Below are 27598 nucleotides of genomic sequence, written 5' to 3'. Positions count from 1 at the left end.
ACAATGTAGCCTAGTTTGGACAGCAGGGTAAACCCAGTCCACAACAATGCATTCTTGTTTCTTTGTCAGCTTTCTATTTGTGCTAGTTGAATAAATTAATGTATAATTTATTACATTTGAATATGTAATTTAAAAAGTAGCTTAATCATATTAAAATATACAGAACTCCATTAAAGTCAGAGGCTTGGCCAACAACTGCTACTCCGCTAAGATAAGCTTGGCTAGTTACTTGAGGTCTTATTTTTCCCTCTACATTATTATAACATTAGAATTAATTAGCTTTTAATTCTGTGATATTACAAACTCAGCTATGAAGATGTTTTCCAATTACAGGAAACAGATAGAAAGCAGTAAAAGTAAGCTCTACTTAAGGCTATGTCAGGAGCTAAGCTAGCCTTAACTTTCCACAGTGCAGACTGTGATTTAGATTTAACTGCTAGGTTAGCTTACCTGCTTTGCAGTTCTTTCAAATTTGACTTTTCCCTAAAAAATACACTTCTTTGTCATACTACTTGCTAAAACTTACATCAAAACATCTCCCTTAACTCACTTTTGTCCATGTTACTACAGTCTGTCAGGTGCCTAAAATTACCTAAAAACATGTTTTTCTTGCAGTGTTACATGGAGGTGTAGGGGGATGTGCCCCCCTTGCTACCCCTTGCTACCCCTCCTGCTACTCTCCCTTCAGTGGGGCAAGTGAATTATTGATATGTGGAAGTGGGTGTGGAGTGGGTTGTTGTGTAGGCTGTCACACACTCCTGCCTACCAACACACACACTCACACACAAACCTCTGACTGTGATAACCACTTAAGATGACGTGATTGGATTGTACAGCCGAATGTAGACGTGAGCTTCAGTTAGACTGTGACCACATGGCAGACAGCAGGGGGTGAATTGTCCTCATGATTAAATCATTTCTCACTGGTGGTTGAATCAATCATGTCTCAAATCTGAAATTTATAAATCCAGCAAAACAGTTATTTCACTATGACCGAGGAAGGTTCAAATCCAACACTCTCCCTCTGAGGTTATCACTGAGGAACAACAGAAAAGACACTATCTGGATAATTAACCTACCTGATGACATTTGTACACTATATGATAATTAAAAATTCAGTAATTTCTCAACAATATTTCATATAGTTTAATTTTGTTCACTTAAAAATGTTGTGCTAAACTGTCAGACGCTTTCAGAAAAAAAAACTTTTCAACTATTCAGTCAGGGTACTGAAATGGAAACTCACTTCAAGGAAGAAAATTACATTTCTTCCAACACTTTGACAACACAATTGATTCTTGTTCATAACTCAAAAACATCTTTGCCAAGCTGTCATGCTTTCTCTAGTGTCAAACTTTAACTTACAGTTTGAGGTTTTTAATGACAGAAGCAGAAATATGAACAGAAGACAGTATAAAATGATTTGCAGTGACATTTGAAAGTCACTGAATCGCAGTTTATACGTTATAAACGGCATACCGACAATGTATCCCGTATGTCTTACACAACATTTAACCCTGTCAGGCTGATTTTGTGTCAGGAATAAATAAAGGCTGATGGGCAGCTGAAGTCGAATGATGTCAGAGACGTCCCTGTGTGATCTCTTGCTGGCTCAGATGAGGTCACTTTGGCTCTGACGGGCCTCAGCAGCTGCAGACACACAAGCTCCCTCTCCCCCTCCCCCCCAACACACATTAACACACTACGCCAAAATCAATCTACTATGTCAATGCATCAAACATCAAGAAAGGACAAAGTAGATGATTATCTGTTGAGTAAGATCCCAAAGTGTTTGTAGAAATCTTGAATACAGACCAGGAGATGCACGCAAGATGGTTACAATTTTTACATCTTTATTCATTGAGATTACAGATTTTTTTTTAAATTATTGCTCATCTACCATTATCACTTGCAATATTTAAACATAGGATTTTTTTTTCTTTCATTAGACAACTTAAAATATGTTTGAGAATTTTTGCCAGTTAGCACTGTATGAGGATTTACAATAATACATACAGGAGTTGATTTTTCTTATCCTTCCTACAATTTTAAAGGTTGTCATATCTGTATATAGTATGTATATACATATACGATGCTGGTGTCATCCCCCGCCCACCCATGTGTTGGTCAGCTTATGACTGACGGAAAAAGAAAAGAGGGAAAAAAAAGGGTTTCTCCCCCTAACGCACAGGCTAGGATCCTGAGACAGCTGTTAACGAAGCAACCATGGCCTACAAAAAAAAAAAAAAAAAAAAGGGATGTATAGAAACACAAAGACATGTAGACACACATGTGCATCATTATCTATAATCTGCTCAGCTTTCTCTCAAGAAGTCACATACTTTCACACTCACACATACAAAAAGGAAATAAAATAAGACTTTAGACAGCAAGTTCAGGAACTACACAGACAACAGATAACACTACTCAGAGAGGGGATTCTCAACAGCACAGAGACAAAGAAATGCACACACAATGCAACGTTGGCAGGGATCAGTGTGAGGTTGCATGGGCTCCGATACAACATGGTGGCAGATGAGCATACAGTAGGTTTTATGTTAGAAGCTCCAACACACACCTTCAGAATTTCAGTTTCTTCAGGCTTTATTTTGTTTTCACAGAATTTAAAGACTTTGGTTGGAATTCAGTTAAATGTACACTGATGGTATCGTTGAAAAGTCACAGGTCACACACAGATGGCAAATAAGGGATGACATGTGAAGGTATATTTGTACTTGAAGTGAGTAAAAGTATTTATTCTTCCTGTAAACAAAGTTTTTTTGTGCTATTTTCAAACTGGTCAAGAGTTGAAAAAAAAAAGATCAGATTTATATTTCAAATACAATACAAGAAAGTCCCCAAAGACTTCAGACCTGCATAATGAGCTGCTGCGTGTGTGTGTGTGTGTGTGTGTGTGTGTGTGTGTGTTTAAGCATCCGATCCCACTCTGTGAGAGCAGAGCTGGCAGCGTCTCTGAGAATCTGATTGGTTCAGGTGGACTGGCTGTTAGGTGAAATGTCAGGACTTCCTTATTTCCAGGTCAGCTGAGGATGAGCTGCCGAGGATGACGACTGTGCAGCTCATTATAAAACAGAAGAGTCTAAGCCTTTCAGTTGAAGAGATGACACTAACATCAAATAAGGAGTAGTACGCCATGTTGGGAAAAAGGAGAAAACGCCCTTTAAAAAGGCAAATGCATATGAATCTCCACAGACGGGAAATCTGATGGACAAAACGATGGAATTTAAGCCCCAGATTTTAAATTTTTTTGTTGTTGTTGTTGACTACAACTGAGTACCAAAGAGTGGTGGTGTGTATGGCAAGTACAGTAAATCTTAACAGCACCATACTCTTCAATGAGGACCTGATTGAAGAAATCTGCGTTAGTACCGGCCTGGCAGCAACTTACTGCACATTTGGTATCTCTGTAAATATTCTGTCACAGTATTCAAAATGAGAGTTTAAGTACATTTATTACACTTATCATTAGAACATTTAAATTGCTTATTTTATGACATATGTTGATTTTTCTCCAAAAGTAATGATATTAGATAGCGCAAGAGAGAAAAAGATAGAAAAATCTTAATTTCTATATAAATATCTAAATATACAGTTACCCCTTGTAATGGTCTGACAACCTGCCATGCTTCTAATACAGTATAGTCATTCTTTATAAAGGAAAAGACAAAATGCAAAAGGTTAGCTCTCACTAGCGCGAAATACTTTTCATTACTTCAACACTGGCGTCATGTGAGCCGCTGGAAGCCGAGAAAGAAGCTGAACAGCCAATGAGATGGTTTCACTGTGAGTTTGAGTGACAGGTGGAAAGAGCCGATCACTGTCCAGTCATACTTTAAAAAAGAAAAAAGGAAAGGAGGAACTGACAAACTACAACTCAGCTGATCTGAAGGGACAGAACCCGTTAAAAAAAGTGTTTAAAAACAGACAAGACTGTGAATCTCAATGAAACGATCAAATAAAAGACATGATATGATTGGACCCTGAGATCCCTCCCCAACCCCTCCCCCACTAGGTCTAGCCCCGCCCTCGCAAATATTACACAAGAGAAAACAAAAAAAAAAAAAAAAACATGATCACAAGTAGAAAAGAAAAGACAACAACAACAAAAAAAAGGACAGAAAAAAAATGTCCGTCACTAAATCTTCAAAAAGGTTCATCTTCATTCACAGATTTTTTTTAATGAAGTTTTTTTCGTTTTTTTTTTTTTTAATATAGTATATATCTTTTTTAGCGTCAATAATTTCATCTTTAATAGTTAAACAATAAAAGATCTGGCAATGAGAAGGGAGGATGGAGGATTAACATACAACTCGACACACAAATGGGCGTCTAAAGAGAAAAGAGAAGACGGTGAAATGACGAGTTGAAGGGAAAAATAAAACATCTTACAGAAGAAGACGTCGCTTAACGGGGAGCTAGCTAATGACAAATGACAGGAGCAGCCCCGCGGAATTAGAGTTAATGTTATTATTATCATTATTATTATTATTGTTGTAAAGCGTGAATAAATTAAACGACAGTCATAAGTGCAGGGAAAGCTACGCCCCCCTCCGTTCCCCCAGCAGGCTCCATCAGAGCTCATCCCCCTCCCCCCTGTATATAAAGCAGGTGTGTTGACTATTCTGTCCATCCTTCCTTCCTTCCTTCCTTCCTTCTGTCCTCCCTCCTCTCTTTCTCTATGGGTCTGTGCGATCCATGGAGTATCAGTATGTCTTCTGTCCAACCCCAACACTGATTTAATACCTTCAAGAAAAAAAAGAATGAGAGAGAAAACATTCAAGTGAGACAAATATATGCTAACGATAAAAAATGAGCTAACAAGTAAGAGATTTGTTGTCTTGCTCAGTTAAACACAGACAGCAGAAGGTTGAAAAATTACTCATTAAGCTCCAAGGCTAACAAATGTCTCTTGTATCTCCTCTCTGTCTTTTTTTTTTTATAAATGAAAAGTGATGCACTCAAGCATTCAGGTAGAAGAGTTTTTCATTTTTAGCTTCTGTCAGCTGAACTGATAAATGTAACTGGAGTTAATTAACAAAGATTGATGAAAAGTGTTGTTCATACCTATAGTAGTTTGGCTTAAAGGGCCCGTTCTTGTTCAAGCCCAGGTACTTGGCCTGCTCGTCACTCAGCTCTGTGAGATGTGCGTCAAACGTAGGGAGATGTAGGCTGGCCACATACTCATCTGCAGGGCAGGAGGAGGGATAGAAAACACGTTAGCATTCACCAGGCATCTGTATCTGATTAATCATTCAAATGTGAGACGGAAGCAAAGTCACAGCGATGCTTTGGGATTTACCGTCTCTCCATCTCTCTCTTTATTCTTCTATCTTCATACCCCCCCCCCCCCCATCTGCTTTCCTCATCCTTCTTTTCTCATCTCAGCTCTGTCATTCCTTCCTTCTCTCTCTCTCTCTCTCTCTTTGTGTGTTCATCTTTCTGTCAGTGTGTGCTGTGCTAGCAGTAGCCGTCACCTGAGTGACCTACATTTGGCTCCATGTTTTTATTTACTGTTATGTGTGCATCTCCAACCCACAGAGGGAGAGCTTAGAGACGTGGCAGGCTACGCTGCAGACGCGCTGTGGGCGGTGCGCACACACACACACACACACACACACACACACACACATATGTGCGCAGACACACAAGGCTCGTTCTAGTGTAAATGATTTTGCTATCTAGGGAGACAACTCTGGATTGAACAGATAAAGTCGGCCTCATGTGTTCAGCATTGGAAGTGAATGCAATGTGCCTGCAGGCTTTCTACTGAGGCAAAAACAAACTGTGTAATGACTTCCTGTTGGTCTTCTTGCTTGGTGGCTACTTAAGTACCCAACATGATATCATGTGTCTAGCTGAGCTGATATTTCACTGCGTTCGTGTTTTTAAATCAGAACTTAAACAAAGTCTTTTTTAGTGTAACTTTAGTATTAAGTGCTGTTTGTCCAGGGTGTACTGTGGACCAATAACACACACTGAACTGGAGAAAAATCTTACCCATCTTCTTGGGCAGCAGGTAAACATCCTGTTTGTAGCGTCCCTCTGGGGCATTGTACAGCTCTATCAGAGCCAGCGCCTGGGCAGAGACACCAAGTGTTACTCACAAGCACAAACAAACACACATCCCTCTTCTGAAAAACAAAACTGAGTCAGAACAACACTAAAAAAACCCACACAACACAAAACACAAAGTTAAACCAATCATGAACCAACAATGTAAATGAGACCAAAACTGATGCATGGGCTCACCTGGGTAGTGGCGGTGATGGAGAGCACGAAAGTGGGCACAGTGGAACAGCTGAGGTTCAGCAGACGACCCTGAGGAGGAAAAGATGGAGTTGAAATGTTTTAACTATTTATTTGAGAGAACAGAGTCAGGAAGTAAAATCTGGTAGAGTTGATGCAGAATAAATAGACGTGTTTGCCACTGACGCATACATTGAATTCTAAAATATTTTTAATTAAATTTTGAAGCCTTCTTGTAGTTTAAAATCTCACCTTAACTCATACTGACATAGATTATATTTGTTTTTGCACAAAATGCTAAACTGTTGCTGCTTTGAGATGCTTCATTACACCTAGTAAGTTTGGGTGATCCCAGCAGTTAGGATGTAAAACTGAAACATTATACACAGCAAAACAGGGGGGGGGGGGGGGGGCAGAGAAGGCTTTCATTGTTATTGCTGCATGATGAAAGCAGAAACATATCCTATAACATTTAACTGCTCTCTGAATCATACACCTTCCTGTAAGAGGATGTGTTTTCTTACATTGTGGAAGGAGCTTTAGTTTATTTATTCTCTCACTTTGAACCTTGTGAACTGAACACAAAGTGCCTCTACAGCTGAGACTGTCATGTCTGCCAAAAAGCGTCTTCATGGCCTATAGCTTGCTCTAGTTTAGCGATGCAGACTCCAGAATTTAGCATCGCATTATGAAACAGGAAACAAAGAGGAATACAAAATAGCTTTTCTTTGACAGATTCCCTATTTAAAAACTCACATCAACTTTAAAAGAAAATCAGCGATCTAACCCTCTCTTCATTTCAGACATATTGAACCATGACGCTCAGGCCATTTCTTATAACTTCAGACAAATGACATTTTTGGAACGCAGCTCTTCTTTGGATCACAACTTTATGGAACAGAATGTGATTGCGAAGTCGGGGTGGGGGGGGGTGAGGATGGAGGAGCGGATCGACTGATGTGGTCGACACCTGCTGCAGATCAAACATTAGCAGAGAGGCAGGCGATGAGCTGCCAGGTTGTCTGTCTGGCCTCATCAAGACTGCTCTCATTCTGTCACACACATACAAGTAATCCTAAACTGCAATGCATCTACGCAGTGCTGTGTGCGTGTGTTGTTTCTTGCTAAGGTTTAAAGATTGGTGGTTCAAGGTGTTCAATAAAATGTGTTATTTTAAAGAAGACTAGTGCTGCTTTTAGTTTTGCTCTCTCTGATATTTTGGCAGTTTCTTTAAAATGTAAACTTGTTTTATGATATTTTTTTTGGATGAGTGTGTGCAAGTACCTCAGCCAGCAGGACTATCCTCTTGCCGTCGGGCCAGATGACGTGGTCCACCTGAGAACGCACTCTCTCCCAGGTCAGCTCAGGAGTCCGCAGGCTCGCCTGCAGGATGAGCAAAACATCTTAAAAAGGAAATATTATTTCGCCCCCTCCGCTCTCTTCTTCCGCTTCCCTCCTTTTTTTTGGGATGAGCAATCTTTTGCAATGCACCAAAAGTGTGCTTGCTTTTTTCCAGCATTTTAAAAGTGACTCACAGTTTCCTCTCATATTTTCAAGTACTTCCTTTCACCACCACTCATTTTGATTGCTCTCTCTCAAAAAAAAAAAACAACAACCTGCAAATCCTCAATTTTTTCCTATTCCTAATACTTCCATCTTGCTGTTTTATGGCAAGAGAAATACAGTTCCAAGCACCACAGCCTTTATATCTTTGTATTACACTGGTGCACTCAGTATAACACTCTGTATAGGGGTGTACAATAAAAGCTTGAATGTAGATATAATTCAACCCCTATCTTTATATTTACTATTGACTGAATGATCTTGGTTTTAAAAAAGATTACAGATGTCTGAGACTAACTGTGATGTTTTGATGGCTTGTAAAGCTCCATCAGCCTGACCATTCAACTACTGATCAGACGTATCACAGCAGCTCTATTGGCTCAAGCTAAGCTGCTGGTGACCTTGACAAGATTGAACTATCACTGTCCTGAGGTCAGGGTTTACAACACAGAAGAACAGTCAATGTGCAAGGCCGTTTAGTCCACATGTAAGTACAGATATACAGATATAGAAAAGGGAGTTTTGTGTGAGCTGGTAACTGACCACGTCAATCTCAGTGTTGGAGTGTCCCATGTTGCAGACAATGCAGCCGTTCTTCATACGGTCGAGGTACTCTCTCACCACCACGTTCTTATTGCCTGTTGGGAGGGAGAGAAAAGATAAAGATGAACATACAGAGAGTGGAAAGTGGTGAGAGACGGAGAGAAAGCTAAAACAAAAAAGATGAACTAGAGTAGATTTGAAATTTTAAGTGTTGCAAAGAGGCGCAATAAGGTTCAACTTTATTTCTGTAACAAGGAGTTTTTACTGTACTTGATTTACTTCCTATTTCACAATTTAGCATAGTTAATTAAGTCTGAAAATGTGATTAAGTTATAGTGTTCCACTTGTCTTTGTATTACATTTTTTAAAAGGAGCTGTACTGGTCTCTAACAGGACTTGCATCAAAGGTTTCCATCTGACAATTTGATTAAATTTAGACTAATTCTGTACTGTTCTGTTATTATGTCTTCATACTGTTTCTAAAAAGAGGATTTGAAAGTGATTCATAGTTTTAAAAGCAACTGACAACTTATTTTGCTCACGTTACACTCCAGCATTATTATTTCACTGAGAACCCAATGAGATATCTCTATTTTTGCTGCGATGACTCTAATGAGTGAACTTAACAGAGCTGACAGTGAGTGACCTTATTAGAACTAATGCCTGTCCTCTTTTATTTATTTCACAGGACTTTGTAACTGCATTAGGTCCATCTTACACAAACCACACAAATCTTCATCCACCTTATTATCTTCCTGTTCTGCTGCAGATTGAAGCTTCACCCTGAAGACAGCCTTTTAGCTTTTAGGCCTGTCAGCTACATAAGGCAATGAAGCAGGGGGACAAGTAATTCTCTGCTCTAATTAAGTGCTCAGTACAACTCTCTGGCTGATTAGTAACTGCTTCACGCTGATGATAATGATTGGAATACAGTCCACAGTGACAGAAATGTATTGCTCACTGTCCGTTGTACTTCTTACATCTTCCCAATGCACAGAATGCAAAGTTCCCCTGTGTAATAACTGCATTCATTTATGCACTCTTAGTTGTGGATTACGTGCCAACACACAAACAAATAGTGCAAATCCCTGTGAAGCTACTGCAAGGCGATTAATCAGCAATGCAATAATTATGATAAAGAATTACTTATGAATCTTAACTTCACTAGACAGAAATAAATGAGAAATTCTGATTCATGCAGACAGAAATGCAGAGGCTGAACTGACCTGTGCAGGTGATAACAATGTCCACTTGTCTGATGACTTCATTGAGCTTTACCAGCCTGAAGCCGTCCATGCTGAGATTGGGAGAAAATAAAAGAGAATAAGACTAAAGGGATGTCAACATCAGCGGTGAGCTCTAAGAATGTCAACCCGCCAAGTCTTACCAGGCCTGCAAGGCACAGATGGGGTCAATCTCTGTGACGTAGACGATGGAGCCCATCGCTTTGAGGGCAGCACAGCAGCCTTTTCCCACCTGAGGATGACAAACGACAGATTTTAACATACAGTACAACAAAGGTGTAGTCAAGTGAGAACACATAATGTCATACCACATGATTACAACAGTTGATTTTAACTAAAGTAATCTAACATAATCCTGTACAATATACATTTATTGTACTTATAGGTGTTTTATAAGTTAATGTCCATATGGCACATACCATAAAAATGGACCAGGAATAGGACATAGAACATTTTTCTAAATCTTTTTTTTCCCCACTTGAAAGATGCATGGATTCTATCCACGTATTCCATGCAGTTCATTTTAATTGGTGACTCTATACTGCGTGGTGTGAATATGGTTGTCTGTTTCTATACTGCATGTTAGTCCTGAGATTGACTGGCTAGCTGACTGGCTCTGCCTATCACCCAATTTAAGCTAAGATTGGCTTCCACTCCTCTGTAACCCTCTAGAGGATAAGCTGTAAATAAAATGGACGGATGGAAGAAAGATATTTTTTACAAGTAGATGTATTGTATCCCTGAAGTAAATTTATGTGGTTTGTATTCGGGAGAAAGGAGATTGCTTTCACAGTGTGGTCTTTCAGTGAAAAAGTATTGTGTATGAGGTTGTCTGAGTGTATCAGTCTTACCTCTCCGTATCCACACACCACCACCTGTTTGCCTCCGAACATGACGTCAGTTGTCCTCTTCAGGCTAAGAACAGAAACCAAATTATTTCAGCAGTGGCAGCTTAATATTTATTCAGACTGTTTGGAGCATAGCCCTGCAAAACTATGTGTTCAAATAACAAACATGCTCCTTAGTTGTTTTTTTTTGAGTTCTTACAAACAGGACACCGTTTCATACCCGTCTAAGATGGACTCCCTGCAGCAGTAGAGATTGTCAAACTTCTGCTTGGTCACTGAGTCGTTGACGTTCATGGCTGGGACACACAGCTTCCCGGCCTTGGACAGCTGGTACAACCTACATACACCAGACACAATGAAACAGTCATGTCATGTTTAGTGTTGACAACATAAACTGAAACCTCTAGTGAGACATGTCAAGCAATATCAATTTCTTAGAAGTCTTATCATTTATTAATTTGTTATCATTAAATTAAATAAATATACTTTACATTCAACTCCTATATACACTGCAATGCCTGTAATGCTGCAAAGTTGTGTAATCACAGCACATTGTTAGTAGAGAACATTTTCACCACTAGATGGCGATGTTACACTAGAAACTGTGCGAGCGTGTCACTGTATCTGTGTCTTAGCATTCTGCCATTCAAAATACCAATTAGTGGTTTTACTCTGCCAAGCAGTGAAATATTTAATGAGTTTTACAAGAAGCACTGCTGAGGAGAACTACAAGGTCAAGAACACAGGCTTGTTGCGAGTCCCACCTGTGCACACCGGTGACGCTCTCCTCTACGATGCCCTTGATCTTCTTGAACATGTTTGGGTATTTTTTATAGATCCAGTGAGTCAGGTCTCCACCGTCATCCAAGATCTGACACACAACCAGAGACAGCAGACTGACTTAATACTTGCAGATCAGTTCCAGGGTCATTTTCAATTCAGTCAAGTTGTATTATTTGTCCAAATTTAAAAAGGAAACAAGTATTTTTAGATCAATTTCATGATAACATTTAAGTATTTGTATGCTTCAATCCTGTCAAACAATTGTACAAAAACCAATTCATTTTTTTATTTGTGTATTTGTTTCAAAACTAATTTCAGAATTCAGTCATGCACATTAAACTGCTAATCCTTTTTCTTCTGCTCACTGTGGCAGGTAGACGCTCTGCTACATTCAAACATATCAAATTATTAGGATGAAAAATGAAAAGGCTATTTCTCTCATGCTTTAGTTAGCTTTATTGAGAATGTGGGTGTGCTACCATGTTGGGTTGCCAGCCTTCCACGTTGACACAGCGATCGATGCACCACCAGAAGTCGTCCTCTGACTCACCCTTCCATGCAAACACGCTGAAACCTGGAAGGAGACAGGAAGCACTTTTATACAGAGCAGGAAAGCAAAAAAGAAATAGTGAATCACACAGAGGTGGAGAATGACTGAAACAGGGCCCTCTGAATATTTTAAGACAACAGGAGAGAGGTAAAAAGGTGGGTGTCACAAACTGGAACACAGTGTCTCACCTCCTTCTGCCAGAGCAGCTGCCACTTCATTCTGAGTGGAGTAGATGTTGCAGGCCGCCCATCTACACTGAGCCCCCAGAGCTGACAGGGTTTCCATCAGCACCTGAGGACGTGGAACAGGAGTCAGATATTGCTGCAGCACCGTATATTTGCACAGTAAGAGCGTGAGTGTGTGTCTGTGTGTTTTGAACTCCTACTCACAGCAGTCTGGGCAGTGATGTGGGTGCAGCCCACCACCTTGGCACCGGCGAGGGGTTTCTCCCCCTGGGCTCGCTTCCTCAGAGCCATCAGGGCCGGCATCTCTGGAGGAAGAAACACACAATCAAACGGCGGTTATGGGAATCCGCCGGAATCTTGGATGAAGGAATTCCCATCATTTAATCCCTCTAATACTTCATGGCTAATCCATCGACTCATCCAGCTGAAGGAGTTACTGATGCTGAGGACATAGATATATGTGTGTGTGTGTGTGTGTGTGTGTGTGTGTGTGTGTGTGTGTGTGTGTGTGTGTGTGTATAGCCTGCAGGGTTCAGCTGAGGCTCTCTGTAAATTGTGTGAAGTAATTAGGGAATGATGTGAAAAATGTGGGTTTGATTTTAAATGGCATTCTCACTTGCGGTGGCGGGGGACATATGGCCACCCGGCAGAGTGGAGGAGGTGTCTGCACCACACACAGGCTTTACCAAGACTCTATGAATGTAGCACTACCTCCCATTTGTGTTACTTCCACAGACTTGCACCCCCGCCTCCCGCCCCCCTTCCTCAAACAGCAAAGCCTCAGATTCCCTTTCAAAGTAAGCAGTGACTATCCTGATTGAGATTAAAAATGTCTCAAAAAAAAAAAAAAAGACAAACCTTGCTCTGCGATCTCGATCTCTCTGCGTCCGAAGTCAGCCTGTTTGATGTTTTTGATACAGAAATCTCCGTTGCCCTTGGAGTTCTTCTGCTGTTTGTCCCGGGGAGACGTCTCATCGTCAGAGCTGTCTGTGTATGACGCCGCTAAAAAACAAACAAACACACACACACATAGACACTGTCAGCACATCCCCCTCAGAAAGGAACAATATTGCAATATATTAAAAAAAGCCCTATTGCAATCTAAGTAAGAGTAAACTTTTGGAAGCTTTTTTTTTTTTATGCAGAGCTTTAATGTTTCAAAGTGCAGCACAAACACAAAGTGCCTTCAGTTTCTGTGCTTTTCTCAACCCTGCAATTTTACTTTGCAAGGCCACAGATTCTGCACAGCACTGAGGTTAATTGATTATAAAGCTGTCTTCGAGATCTTTTTCGTCCGGCAGAGAAACTCCGGCCTCTTTCCAATATTAAAAACTGCAGTGCAAAGTAAACACAGTGTAGAGGCATGAGAAAACATGTCATGGAGAAGTATCGGTGCAGCACGGTGGGATATAAACAGTGGTGCCCACAGAGTACAACAGCACACCCGGTGATGAGATGCCTGTGTGTCTGGCACCAGTAGTGTGTGTCTGTGTCTGTGTGTGTGTGTGTGTTTCCTGTGCTGCTGCAGGCGGACTCACTACGCAGGTGCAGTGTGTTAAAGCAGCTACACGATGCCAATATCACTCCTACCACCCTGTCTAAAAGGACCAGTATCAGATACCTTGCCAGCGCTGTAACAACACGGAAGTTGAAGAACATGCTGTACTGTGCCAATACAGGAAAGGCTTAAAAAAAAAAGAAAGAAAGAAAGAAAGAGAGAGAGAGAGAGAGGGGCTAATAATCCATGAGTCTACTGTTAGGAGGAAATCTTTTGAAATCTACCATCCATACTGACAGGAGAGGGCGGGGGAAGAGTGTGAGCTGAGGAGATCTTAGGGGTCATGAGGGTGAATGTACTGATACTTGCAAAGGATTCTGGGATAAAGCTGAAGATAGTGTGCAGAGCTAGTCTGTGTCAAACACTGTAGAGTTTTAGACTCCTCTAAAAAGGATAAAAAATGAACTACATTTGACCTATAACAATGTAATATGCAAGTCTCAGTCTTGGTACTCACGGGAATTTAATAATTACACATAAACATGTATAATGACATTAAAATGATTTTTCTTGCCCAATGGAGACAACATCAACCCTTCAATCATTACCTATAAATTCTCCATAAATATTGAGACATTGTTTAAAAAAGTATTACAATGTGACTCATAAAATCTATCTGCTATGCTTTTATAAAGTTGGACAGCTTAAAAAAAGAAAGAGCCCTGATTAAGAAAATCTATAGCGAAGTGGTCTCGGGAAAAGTATTACTGGTGCCTTCACACTGTGGGAACTATCAGAGAAATAAGAGCCACTCAGGTGAAGGAATTATGGGAGAAGACAGGGCATCAGCAGAGGGGGGTGGGGGAAGAAGAAGAAGAAGAAAAAGAAAGGGCTCAAAAGGGGAGACGGTAGCGCAGTGCAAGTTTCTGAAAATAACCCTAATATTGGCAGCGCTAACAACATTTCACTCACTTTATAGTGGTTAAGAATAGCACAGAAGCCAACAGCACAGACTAAAAAACTACAGCCTTAACTGCAGACTAAGTGCTCTTCATCACTATCACAATATCTAAAGGGGGGAAAAAAAGAAATCCAGATTATTTTAGTCATGATCTGAAGCCTGGGGCTGAAGAGGAAGGTTGCTTGTTGGGAGGTAGAGGGAATAAGAGCTGAGCTGAGAGGAAAGAAAAAGAAAAGACAACATGAGATTTAGTGCAGGGGAACTGGAACAAATCCAGCTCTCACTTTGGGTAAGCAGACTACACTGACTGTGCCTATTTTGATTTTAAAGCTGTAAAGAGCTGAATTCAAAAGTTCAAAATGTTAAGTGTATAAGAAAGGTTAAGGAGCAGTCATCGGCAGACTACTGCTCTTTCTATCAGATGTTATTTAAAAAAAAGTTGGGCAACAGCAACCTTGAACTCCTCTGAATTTACTATATAAACTATAAATTGAGAACAATTTTAGACTGACTTTACTTTCCGGAGAGAAAGAAAAAAACCCACAAGGCCCTTTTTTTCTCAGCTGACCCTGATTGGTGATGCTTGCCTACAAAAACAGCTTCCGAATGTGCCGATGGGAAGTCACAGGACGAAAATGTTTATTCTTTTTCTTCGTGAGAGTACTCGGTGGACTTTTTTTTTTTGCACCTTAGGGACCCATTACAGCCATCCTCTAATGCTGATTAAAGTGGAGGTTCGTCCATCTGCCATCCATCTGTTTGTCCATCATATCCTGCCTACTGTCCGAGCGGTATCGTAATTCATCGTGTTAATGGTGTCATCTGAAGATCTGTGCCCTGTGAGTGACCCTGACACACAGAGGCAAGTCACAAAGTGCCCAAGTTGAGGCAGATTAAACGGTGACATTTCCTAAAAAGTCTGCTTTTAGAGTGCTGAGGAGAAGAGGAGGAGAGGAGAGGCAGAAAAGGTCTCATGTTAGGTTTCCCTGAGTTATGTCTTTCCATTAGCAAAACATGGAAAAGGTAGCTGTACGGATGCTATTAACACATGTTTTAGCAGATTTTCTTTAAAAAAAAGGTTATTTTTCTAAGTAAGTGCTCTATATAACAGCACAAGAAAAAGGTATTACCACCTCTAAATCCTCTGCTTCCCCTCATACATACGTATTAGTCTGTGATATATGCTGCACCAAAATTTCCACATCTCTCTCCAACTTTCTTGTCTCTCACCGCTGCAGTCATAAATGGGACTCGGGGATTCAGTTTAGTTTCAATCACACGTAATACCTCTCTATCTCCCCTCCAGAAGACCCCCCAACAAGCTAATCCTCTAACACAGAGCCCACAGTTTCACATGAACTGCAGCGTCAGTGTGTGAGAACAAGATACACAAAGTACAATCAAGCAAAGGTGCTTTCTAGCCGTTTAGGGTCATAAAAAAAAAAAGCAATGGAAACATATCCAGGCAACAGATACTGAGTAATGCAGTAGAGAGATTGTGTGTGTGTGTGTGTGTGTGTGTGTGTGTGTGTGTGTGTGTGTGTGTGTGTGTGTGTGGGTTTACCTGAGCTGTAGCTGTCTGTGGAGGACTGGGAGATGGAGCGGGACAGAGAGCGTCGGCCGATCTTGGAGGGACGCTTGTTGAACTCCTGTTTCTGGTCGGCAAACTGGATCTGCAGGTTGAAAGGGAGTCAAGATCAGAACTCAAGGACTAAATGGGAAACATATGACTCGGGTCATGCTGGGCTTATATAAGGACAGCAAGATGTCTTTTGATAAACTAACAAATGTTTTATAGACTAGAAAAGATGCAAAATAACATGATAAAAAGGGGTGATAATAAACAGAGGAGACAGATCAAGTACATTGTAGTCTCCAGGGGAACGAGACCAGCTGTGAGTTGACTCTCACTTTAACCCTTACATACTGTCTGAGTCAAATTTGACACATTTTAACATTCAAAAAGGGATTTTAAAGCCACTAAATGGGATTAAATGAAGGTTAAAAATAAGTGGTTATGCGTAACCTTTAAACAGCACAACTATAAATTGGCATGTCTGTGTATTTTTGTCACTGTCATGAGAACTGTCCACCATATTGCTACATTTGCCAGGCCAAGCAAAGTAACAAACCAAACCCATCAATTACCAAGCAACCAACGTGGTGGTTGCCCAGCACAGCAGCTTTCATAGGATTATAAAAAAGTACCTGAGCCTCTATTTCACTGATTTGGTGGAGTGGAAGGAGTGATCTGGTGGATGGGTTATTCCAGGATGAGAAAAGGAGGAGACAGTGAGTTGAAAAGAAAAGGATTGAAAAAGAGAAGGACAACAAAACAAAATGATGGAAAAGGTCCTTGTGACGCCTCCTTCCTCACACACGCCAACCGCAGCTGAACAATAGTCTGAATCTTACCCTGATTAGCCTTCAGTTCAACAGTCAATTGTCACAAGGGGACAAAAGAGAGGGAGATGAAAACTCTGCACAACAAAAAAAAGGACTGTGGAAGCGATGTCTTTCAGCTGTTTTGTTTGTTTGTGGTTTTTGTTTCATGACTAAGACACTAGATGCACAGCTCAACTTACAGGAAAGGAAGTCATGTGGTTTACAGGCAGTGCTGATTGATGAAACCCACCATGCATCCTTCACTTTCAAGAACGTTTGATCTCCTTTTCAGATAAGATCAGATCATAATATAGTGTGAATGTTCGCTCTATTAATGAGTCATGCCAAACAAAAGAAAACACTTTCTCTGTTCTCTTAAACATTAATGAAGGATTTATGACACATTTATTAATGATTGATAAGATATAAAGCGGGCCCAAAAAGTCAGACACAATTTTTCCATTCACTTGAACTGTATATGGATGCAAAATACCATCAAAATCTGGTATAAGGACTAATTATAAAAGGGATAGTTTAGCTGGGTCAAAAAGCATCAATGGTATATATGGCTAATATCAACAGTATATAAGGGTTAAAAGATAATGAGCCTTTTATCAACAGGCGGCAAGGCTACACACAAGGTACAATATGACCATGATACTATCAATCTTTCCACTATTGCATCAGTGTCAATGGCCTTCATAATTTATGTACTGATAATATTAAGGATTATTAATAGCTGACTATTTCCTACCATAAAATCGTGCAAACATGCTGATGGGTACATGTGCAGTGAGTTTGGAGGCATAAACACAACATGTCATTTTGAGCTTTTCCATCTCTGCCTGAGGAGAAAAGTTGGGTTTTTTAATTGTTGAATTAAACGTCCACAAACAGAACTTTGGTCAATGCCGCAGTTCTCTGACGGAAGTGGTGAGAAGCTTTGATAAAAAAGAGCAGAATGAATGACGTTGCTTTTTCATTTCCACTCTTTATCCGCCTCTGTGTTGAAAAGGGCTGTCCTTGAGTGCGAAACAACTTTGCCACAGCAGATATTTTATAAAATATCTTTTCAATTCATAAAAATCTGACACATCCTCTGAGTGTGTGAGCACATCAGACACCAGGAAGCGGTGTATCTTTGTGTGTGTTGATTCACTCATTCATTGTCAAAATGTGAGAGACACTCATTGATGACACACAGGGCAGAGCTGTTGTTCAGAACTCACAGAACACTGAGTCAACTCTTACCATTGATACATGAAATCAACAGTATCAACCATTTACTCATTTCTGCCTCAGTTCTTAAAGGGGACTTATTATGTTTTTCCTACTGTCAGATGTTCATACTAAACATGACCCAAGTGTCAAATAATGAGGTAAACATATGTAGAAGTAATTTACTGTGAGCAAAAAGCACTGGCTTCAGACTGCTCTGAATGCTCGGTTTCCACCATTTTTTCTACTTTCAGCCCGAGCTGACATCAGCCAGTGACAGATTTCTTTATATCTGCTCCACACACCGCTCCACTAACATGGCGTTTTCCAATTAATTTGGGGGTAGCCACACCAAAACCATGACTCCGACACAGCACGGCAGAGTAAAATAAGTTGTCTGTAGCTCTCGAACAAACATCGTCATCATCATCGTCATCATCATAGCTGTTTCTGCTTGTAATTTTCCTCTCTGCATTGTTACCTGATCTACTTAACAAAGAGCTCTAAATATCTCAGTATACTGCAGTGTCGACTGTTTTTAGTGCCACTAACTAAGCTCTGATAATTCCATTAGAAACATATTACATTTCCTGTTAATTCTTCACAATAAAAGTCTCCCATTATTCAGTCATTTAAAAGCTTTTGATAAGTAACACAGGAAAAGTTGGGTTTGAACTAACAGTAACTTCACAAGTCTGATACAGCTGCCCCTCTGCACCTTCCAGAAAGTTGGTCTATCAGAACAGAGTGGGCTTATAGGGGGCTGCTTAAAAAGACAGGGGGTTAAGACTGCCTGTGAGAGACAGAGGCTAAACTGAGGAGCTGCCTGAAGGGCCAGTATAGGAAAAATAACGAGTTTTTGGAACTGTGAATCATGCAAAGCTGCTCTAGTGGAGTCCCAGAATAAAAATATAGGCCTCCTTGAAATGAGCATAATAGGTCTCCTTTAAGTAGTGCTACTTCTCTGCAGCAATAATTCAGACTGGAGCATTGACACCTTCCAGACAGGCCATAATGAACCACACATTATAGCTCTCTGACAACAAATCTGCAAGCAACCACACAACAAAGAGACAGGGAGAAAACATTTCTTTGAGCTGAAATTGCTCAAATCCAATGTTAACAAATTCCCTTTTCACAAACTTTCACTTTCAGTTGTATGTAAACATTAATCATTTGCTACTAAGTATTTTAGCTGCATCCACAAACATTTTCTCCACCCTCTGACTCATCCACTCTCTCCGCCTGCTCCGTTTTCCTCTTACCTTCTTAACACATGACTCACTGCTCTCGCCATCCTTCTTTTTCTTCAGCATTGCCACATGTGAGTGACAGAACTACAGTATGTGTCTTGAGCGTGTGTTCATGGAGACCTGGTCCTTCGAGGTCTGATCATTTAATAGGCTACCCTCTTCTCCCTCTGCGTCCGCTTTCCCGCAATCCTGCCAAAACTGGTCGGACCATGTGCCGGCAGACAATGCAATGAATTGTTTCCCTTTCCTTTCATTTTTGCCCTCCCTCTCCCTTTCTCCTACCTCTGTTTTCTTGTTTAATTGTCGATTGTTCCAGAGATTGGGCCCCTGAATTATTGGCATCCAAACCGAAGCTAAGCTTTACCCCTGCTGACCCAAGATGGTGTGTACCTACTAATAAGAGCAGCATGGGAAATAATTGAAATGTATCAATAAGCATATTAGCATTCTTATTTGAGTTTATTCAGGATTAAAAATCATTCAAATGTATAATTCTGATAGGAACATGTACATTTGGTGTGTCTTCTTTTAGCAAGGGTAGTTCTCAAGAAGAGGGGGGGTGAAAAAATGTGATCCCCAGCCCTTAAAAGTCCTTAAAATAGCTTAAAGGACTCTATGGAATTTACTAAAATGAATCCCAAACTTAAAGACAATAAACATCTGTCATGGCTTCATCTGAACCATTTCTTATAAATCAAGAAGCTTACCAAGTCTCTCCTAATGATAAAAACATGTAAGATGTAAAATGAATCAAGCCATGAAATACAAAAAAAAGAAGCTGTGAATCCCAAAAAAGTAAGTCTAAAAGATCAGCATCATATGTCTGCACAGAAGTTAACAGGGGTCATTAACTATGTGCATCATTTAGGATAGGGCAGCTGATGGTGCAAATAACTCCACCCCTTTAACAGTGGGTAATAGCGCTAGAACTGTTGGTCTCTTCAGATTTATCGGATGGAGGGTAGACGAGGGGCTTTTAGGAGCTCAGAGTTGCGCTGGAGGATTGAGGGTCATTTTGGGAGCTCAGGAGGAGCGGATAGAGGGGCTTATGAGATGTTTTTGGGACAAGATTACCACTTGTTAGCTCAGGCCCCAGAACAGGAGGTACTGCCAGAGTGAATGACACTATGCAGTATTATTATTCCTGTGTGAGTGAACAAGAGCATGTTAATGAATGAGGATGAGAAGGTCAATATATGCTCATGGACAGCATAGGATTTCATTTCCATCCTGTAGTTGGTCCTTGGCAAACAAGACCAGAGAACCTCCAGACTTATTACCACATAGAACTACTTTGTCAGCGTCTTTGGCAACTGAAAGAGCCGATAAATGTTAATAAATCGTATCTTAACTTGCTGCAGTGAGATTTCTGATGCTCTAATTCATAGCCGCTAACATCCAAAAGCTGGAAGGTAATAGTTAGCCATCTATCTCTGTAACTTTGCCATGCTCGCCACTACATTATGGATGGTGACTGATTGGGAGACTAATGACATGTGAATAATGAATGTTAACTCAATACTGGGACACATGGGAGCTCACCCACGACTGCCACCTTCCACTCATCTGTGTGTGTTCCACAGCTAAAAAGGATTACAGATAAACATGAGGTGGAGGAGCTAAAACTATATTTGCTTTAGTAGTGCCACGGAAAAAGGAGAGGATGTCGGCGACTTGGACATGTTGGCGCTTGTTTTTAATGCTAGTGGCAACGTGCAAAATACTGATAGTGGTTCCCAATGTTGCTTGGCAGTAATTACAAAATCGGTTTCAGGCATGCTACACACTAGCATTCTAAAGCGCTAAAACGGAAATAAGAAAATACATATACAAGTCTTACATTTCCATTTCTATGGCCATCGTTGACAATAAAACCACAAATACACAAACTAGTCACTAAAACACATTTTTATATGTAGGTGAAAATGTTCCAATGTGTCAAATTTAATAGTGTAGGAAGTTATTTTCTTAGCTTTCCCTTCAAAACATAAATTCATCTTACTTCAGTGTTTCCATTCTTCAGTGACAACCCGTTCTCTCATTCATTTTAATACAAGATAATGATGCTATCGACCAATTTTTTCAGTTAGCTAGAGGAGAAAGATCAAATGACTGCGCTCGCATGTTGGTATAGGGCAGAGCTGCAGGTCTAAGCTTAACCCTCCATCATTTCTTGTTACTCCGACTGGAATTCCTAAAGTGGTTCAAAGCACTCAAGCAGGAGCACACAGATATCTGACCTCACACATCATACACACAGGCTTTGCACTTCATCTGCTTATTTAACTCTGTGGTCTAGTGATACAACAGTGATATGGTAAATACCACCATAAATACCAGAACATTTAAATCCTACCCCTTGTCATCACTAGCATGCTGCCCCCCCCCCCTGCAGGGGCATGGTTTGTTTTAACTCTGTGGTAAGCCATTATGTTCCAGGACGAGGCACGGTGATCTCTGCCTGAACACAGTCAACAAGCCAGCTAAACACCATGGGATCTGCCGCACAGGGCAGGAGGAACGTCTGGGCCGACCTGGTGAAAAAACAGAAACCCCTCTGGGCGAGAGGAAAAAAAAAGGGAAAAACAAACAGGCACAGATGTAGCAGCGACTGTGGTGAGATATGATACTGTAACAGTTTCCCTTCAGCCATTTATTATTACAGGCACAACTCATCACGCTGAACCGGCAACTTTCTCTACCAGCATCATAAGACGTTAATACACTAAAATTAAACCCTTAGAAAGCTTCAGGAACAAAGGGCGAAGGTGCCAATTCACACAATATTAAGATCAAAACTTTGCATGCCAGACATCCAAACATTTTTTTTTTCCAACGCTGCATCTGTAGTTATCGACTTAAGATTAACTGACCAAAAAGTTCCGTGAAATGAAAAAAAATGTGCACGCTGAAACCTCTGATTCAGAACGAACGAGGATGTTAAACGCCTCAGTCAATGCCACAAGCAAACATATGATGCTGAGGCAAAACCACGCAAGGAGGGAAGATTTGGTTACAGGTGGGGTTGTGTTTGTTTGAGGAACTGGAATCTCCCCCGTGGCACAGAGGTGACTACCTGAAAACCACCAAGACGGACATAAGTCAACGTGAGATATCAATAATTGACTGTGGTTGCTAGATTCATCAAGGCTAAACAGGCCATTAAGGTAAATCACCAGCTTCTTTATGTTCCACAAAAGCAGCTTGGAAACATAATTCTTAAACATACACCTATCAAAATATAAAAAATACCAGGCTTCCTCTGCATCTCAGCTGTACTCAATAAGCCTTTGGCACGACTCCAAAGATAAAAATGCCTCCCTTAAAAAATGAAAGTTTAGCTTAAAAATGTTCTAGATGAAACACAGTGATTCCAGAGGCTGCGTAAAAACCTTGGAAGATTCATTTGGCCAAACATCAACAGTGAATGAATCTTCCACACGCAGAAGAATGTACTCGAGTGTACTCTGACGCGACTGCTCGTAAGATAGCGCGACCGTGACCGCGCCAGACCTCCACTTTGACGTCCTGGGTGATGTCACTGCTAGATAAACCGACGGGAAAACTCGGTGAAACAAAACAAATTAGCAGTTAAATGCGTGCGGCCCTGACATCACACACATTTCTGTGGTTTGTGTTTAACCAGGCTCTGTTGGCTGAACCGTGCCTCCTCTGTTCCCCACTCCTCTGTTCCTGAAATCTGCAGTACAGTTATACAAACACCTGTCAACTGAGAGCTGAAACTATTCGCTCATCGTCTATTTTGATAATCTATCAATCATTCGGGGTAATTTCTTAAGTAATATAAGAAAAGACAATTCTTGTTTCAGCTTCTTAGATTACTCATCTATGATAATAACTGAATATCATTGAATTGAGGATAGTTGAGCAGGACAAAACAAGGCATTTGAGGCTTTGAGAAACACTGATTGACATTTTCACCATTTTATTGACCTATCAACTAATCGATTAATCAACAGAATAATCAACTATAGTTCTTTGATGCTGACCAATGAGCAGTTCCGGCCAGTGAGGTGACCTTTTAATGATTTGTGGGTAATTTAGCAAGAAGGATCCTTGAATGAGTGACTTCATTTGTCCTTCAAGTTAATTATACTTCTACTTTTGGACTCAGGTGCTAGAACATGCGTACTTGGACTTTTGGCTGTTAAACATAACTTTGTGTCAACATAACTCAGGTAATTAGTAACTTGTAACTATAGTTAAAAGAAACATAAAAAAAAACACTTTGCTCAGTTCTGAAAATGATCTCACCCCTGCAAGAGGAAATGACTCCTATATATGCACCTATGTTTCCACACAGGTGCACTACATGGAACAATTAAGCAATTAACATCATATTCTGTGACACGTAAAAAAAAAAAATATTCTGATTTTGTATGATGAGAAAGAAACAAGAGAGAAAGATCTAAAAGGAGCTTTGGACATAAAGACTGCTCAGCCAGCTGCTGTTTCTATAAGAACAATGACTAAAGTGACACCTCCATGTAGATCTACAGGAGGTCATTGGTAAATTGGGGCCAACAGCACACACTTGATGACTTTATGACGTTCGTGCATTAGTGTGACATGTAAGGAAAAACAGACCAGCAACTCTTCCTCAGATGACTGAGAATGTCAACTGTGTCAGCAAGAGGAGCCTGTCGACAATTACATAGAGAGGGATATTATAATGGGGTTGCAGTGCATAAACCCCTCATTACAAAGATGAATGCACATTTGAGAGTTAAGTGGTCCAAAAAAAATGAAAACGCGCTGGTCTACAGAGATGTGGAAAAGAGTGATATGGTCAGATGAGTCATCCTTCTCTATATTCTCGACAAGTGGGTGAGTGCATGTGTGGAGTACACCGAGAGAACAGTACAGGCCTGGATGCTTGACCCCCTACAGTGATGGGATGCGGGGGCTCTGTTATGCTGTAGGGGGGCAGTTTTGCTGGCATGGTTTGGGTACTCTTGTCTCTTTAGAGGGAAGTGTCACTACAAATCAATACAAAGTGCTCTGAGTGATCATCCATAGAGCACAAGGGGTCACTGAAAGGTTTGATGAGCATGAAAATGTGAATCATATGTTATGGCCTTTGGATCAGAACACCTTTGGACCAATGTGTTTGACAGCGCCATCATCAAAATGCCAAATGAGGGGAATATCTTTTGGAACAGGGGTGTTTAACCCTCCAGTAGAGTTCAGAGACTTGTAGAATCAATGCCAAGCCGCATTGAAGCTGTTCTCGCAGCACGTGGTGGCCCAACACCTGACTAAGTCACTTTATGTTGGTTTTTCCTTTAATTCGTCACCCATTTGTATGTGTGTGTACTCAGCTGTTATTAGAAAAGATACAAAACTGGCATAGCTATGCTAAACACAGAGTAAAACATACATCAATGTCTTCACAGCTGTGTTATCTCTTTCCACATACGTCCCATTTGAAAAATTCCCTACTTCAGGTGTCTCCAGAGTGCCTTAACATTTGCGTTTCTCTGAATTCAGTGTTTGGCTCTAAAAGTGCACAGAGCATGCACCTCTGGATACAAGCTGTTTTTCCCTTGTGCTTACACAGCTTGTGTTTTTGAAGTCGGTCCAGACCAGAAGAGATTCATTTTCTGTATGTTTCCAGACCTGTGTAGGAGGGAACCCAATCCTAATCAAACACAATGGGTCATGGGATGAAGTGGAGACCCCTATAGCAATAACACTGGGCCTCTTAAGCTGGCAGCTGGGTCTAAGATACTCTCTGTAGCCCTGCACAGACCTTTGTCAACACTAGTACCAAATTCTGGTGTGATAATTGCTGTAATACAAGGTAAAAAAACACATCTGGAGTCCTAATAAATCTGGTGGATGTTCATTTCCCATCCTTCTACCTTCATCATTAGACTATATGAATATTTACAAGGCTACAGCGTCAGTGCAGACAGTCATAGTGTGACTTGTTCACAAATTGCCATGTTTACCAAGTCGGGAAGAACTCGGGGATACAAAGCAGCACATTTGGGGTTAGAGAATCACTCAGGAGGTCGGTGCTGACAGGATAGTGTGAAGAGGTAGGAAGAAAATTGAAATTTGATGATAAAGGCCAAAAAAAAAGGCCTCTCTCGCCTTGCTGCAGACTGAATTTATTTTGTTCGGCTCCCTGCAAATCACCCTCAACCTGGTCAACAAGGTCATGCAATCAGATATGTTTCCTCGCATGTGCCCTGAAGGCAACGTGTGTCTGATTCATCCCTGTGTTTACTACCCGGCTTTGTGCTCTATTCTAATCATTTCTGAGGCTTGAGGCTGCATTCGTGTCCTTGCATGGACTATATCAGCAAGGACTGAAAAAAAAAAAAAAAAGTGACTCCTATTTTCTCACAAGAGACTCATATGCAAACTCTCCCGTCTTGTGTTAAAATGCCATTATATAAACAGACTTGATATTGCACTGATGCACAGATAGTTTGTAGGCAGCGTCATGTTTGAAAGCAGTTTGAATGTTCTTCAGCTTTTGCTCCCCCACAAAAACACGAAACACGAGCGAGGGAGGAATGTCTGGTAAACCGAGGACAACTGAGAGAGGGAGCGTGTGAGAAAGAGGAAGGTCAAGTACCAAGTAAAAAGACGAAAAAAAAACCTGCTTCTTTTCATTAAACATTACATTTTTGTCTCCTCCAGACAGCCTTTCAAACTGCAGAACATTTACTTACCACCCTGAAGAGACAAAATGCTGACCAAACACTCTCCTGTCAACTTAAGACAGTTCAGAGAGCTGCTACAGACCATCAGGGTCTAGGTCACTGAAACCCCCATCCACCCAAAAACCAAAGAGCCTTTGTCCTGAGAGACTAAACTGAATCTGAGAAACTCTGTGTTTGTGATTGTTAGAGATACCAAGACCCCATGTGCAGTGAACTGGAGCCTTGTCTGACAGACTGATTGTGTGTTTCACTACATCAGCGAAGCTCTTTTCTATTCAGCTTTACCTTGCAGCCCAGGTCAGCAGAGTAACAGACTTCAGCCACCTTGTACATCTATCTGAATCAAGAGAGGAGAGATGAACTAGAGGCAAACTAGGCTGGGTCTTACAAGGTCCTTAGTGAGGAAACCCAAAGGGGAGAAGATGGAAGGAAGTGTTCTCTATCAGGGCCTGTGGGGACGTTGGCTGTTTATATCTCGTCACTGCTGCTCTCCTCTGAGGGAACCCTGCCTCTGTGACTGGCAACACAACCTGAGCTCCAGCCAGAGAACATACACTGACTGGGTGCAAGTGCCACACAAACAACAAAAACCCATTTATCACTCTGATCTGTGTACTCCGTGAAAGTTCAATCGGCAGAATATTAATAACCTGATTATCTTTGGATTTTCTACTGTTGATCAGAGAAAAGACATTTGAATGTGTGGGATCTCAAATATTATAACGAGCCTTTTTCACTATTTTCTGACATTTTGCAGAGTTGTTAGTTGCAGCCCTAGTCACATTAATATTCTCAACTATGCTTTGGTTTTAGAACATTTTCTATCAGATTTTGGGGTGAAAGGGGAGCTGGAAAAGACTACAGTGCTTTTATCCAACAGTGAATCAGACCATTAATGGTCAGCTGCACTAGTCTTGAACCAAAACACAATTTTCCAGTGACCCGTTTGAATGTCAACTGAAAGCATGAGTTGTTACCAGGCTTGCGGCTGCAGCCAGTGTTACACGGTGTTCAGTGCCCACCTCCCCATCGTCCTTTTTGCTTTTTTTTTTTTTTTTTTACAGCGATAAAACCCATTTAGTTCATTTTCACGTATGAGTGCTCACATTCAAACAAAAAAAAACCATGTAATTTCTAAATTTCCTCACCGTGGCATCCCTACTTACCACTCAAGTAATGTCAACACATGCTACATTCTGGAAAGCTGGTGCTGGCCAGGAAATCTCAGATTACCAGGCTGACACAAAATCTGTATCAATGATGGAGGGATTATGTGTTGGCAATGAGCAGCTCAGCCAGCCTTGTGATGTGCTTTCCATTCAAATATATAAACAATAAAGCAGCAGGAGGTGAAAGTGAAGCCTAACAGTGTGTCAGATAAAAGGCCAAAGTATTGATCTCAGGAGAAGATAACGACTTTTTCTGAAGAAAACTCCACCACTAATGGACATCTGGTTATCTATCAAAGTTCCTGGAAGTCAAACTTTGCAGCCACAGCCAATTTTCACCAGCATGTGTTGAAGAAGTGGTAGTGGTTTGGCCTTAAATCATAAATCTTCCCCAAATGCTTAGCTGGATGTCAGGACATGTTTCCATGTGATA

At 40.8% G+C, this 27598-nt stretch overlaps 1 protein-coding gene across 1 annotated transcript in view; it reads right to left on the bottom strand.

Moving 5' to 3' along the window:
- Positions 1–1842: 1842 nt before the first annotated feature.
- Positions 1843–27598, bottom strand: part of ahcyl2b (adenosylhomocysteinase like 2b) — a 41595-nt gene continuing 15839 nt past the window's right edge. Inside the window, exons 2-17 of the mRNA XM_053313881.1 lie at positions 16007–16115; positions 12842–12985; positions 12188–12288; positions 11987–12089; positions 11728–11822; positions 11230–11336; positions 10686–10802; positions 10469–10532; positions 9761–9849; positions 9600–9670; positions 8374–8468; positions 7552–7650; positions 6271–6339; positions 6019–6097; positions 5086–5206; positions 1843–4764 (exon numbers count right to left, since the gene is read on the bottom strand). Coding sequence (XP_053169856.1) covers positions 4758–4764; positions 5086–5206; positions 6019–6097; positions 6271–6339; positions 7552–7650; positions 8374–8468; positions 9600–9670; positions 9761–9849; positions 10469–10532; positions 10686–10802; positions 11230–11336; positions 11728–11822; positions 11987–12089; positions 12188–12288; positions 12842–12985; positions 16007–16115 — 1470 coding nt within the window. The 3' untranslated portion in view covers positions 1843–4757. The remainder of the gene's footprint in view (positions 4765–5085; positions 5207–6018; positions 6098–6270; positions 6340–7551; positions 7651–8373; positions 8469–9599; positions 9671–9760; positions 9850–10468; positions 10533–10685; positions 10803–11229; positions 11337–11727; positions 11823–11986; positions 12090–12187; positions 12289–12841; positions 12986–16006; positions 16116–27598) is intronic.

This window comes from Scomber japonicus, chromosome 23, assembly GCF_027409825.1.
Source record: "Scomber japonicus isolate fScoJap1 chromosome 23, fScoJap1.pri, whole genome shotgun sequence".
In the NCBI taxonomy this organism is placed as follows: Eukaryota; Metazoa; Chordata; class Actinopteri; order Scombriformes; family Scombridae; genus Scomber; species Scomber japonicus.
Note: the sequence above shows the minus strand (reverse complement) of the source record. Positions and strands in the feature narration are given on the sequence as shown.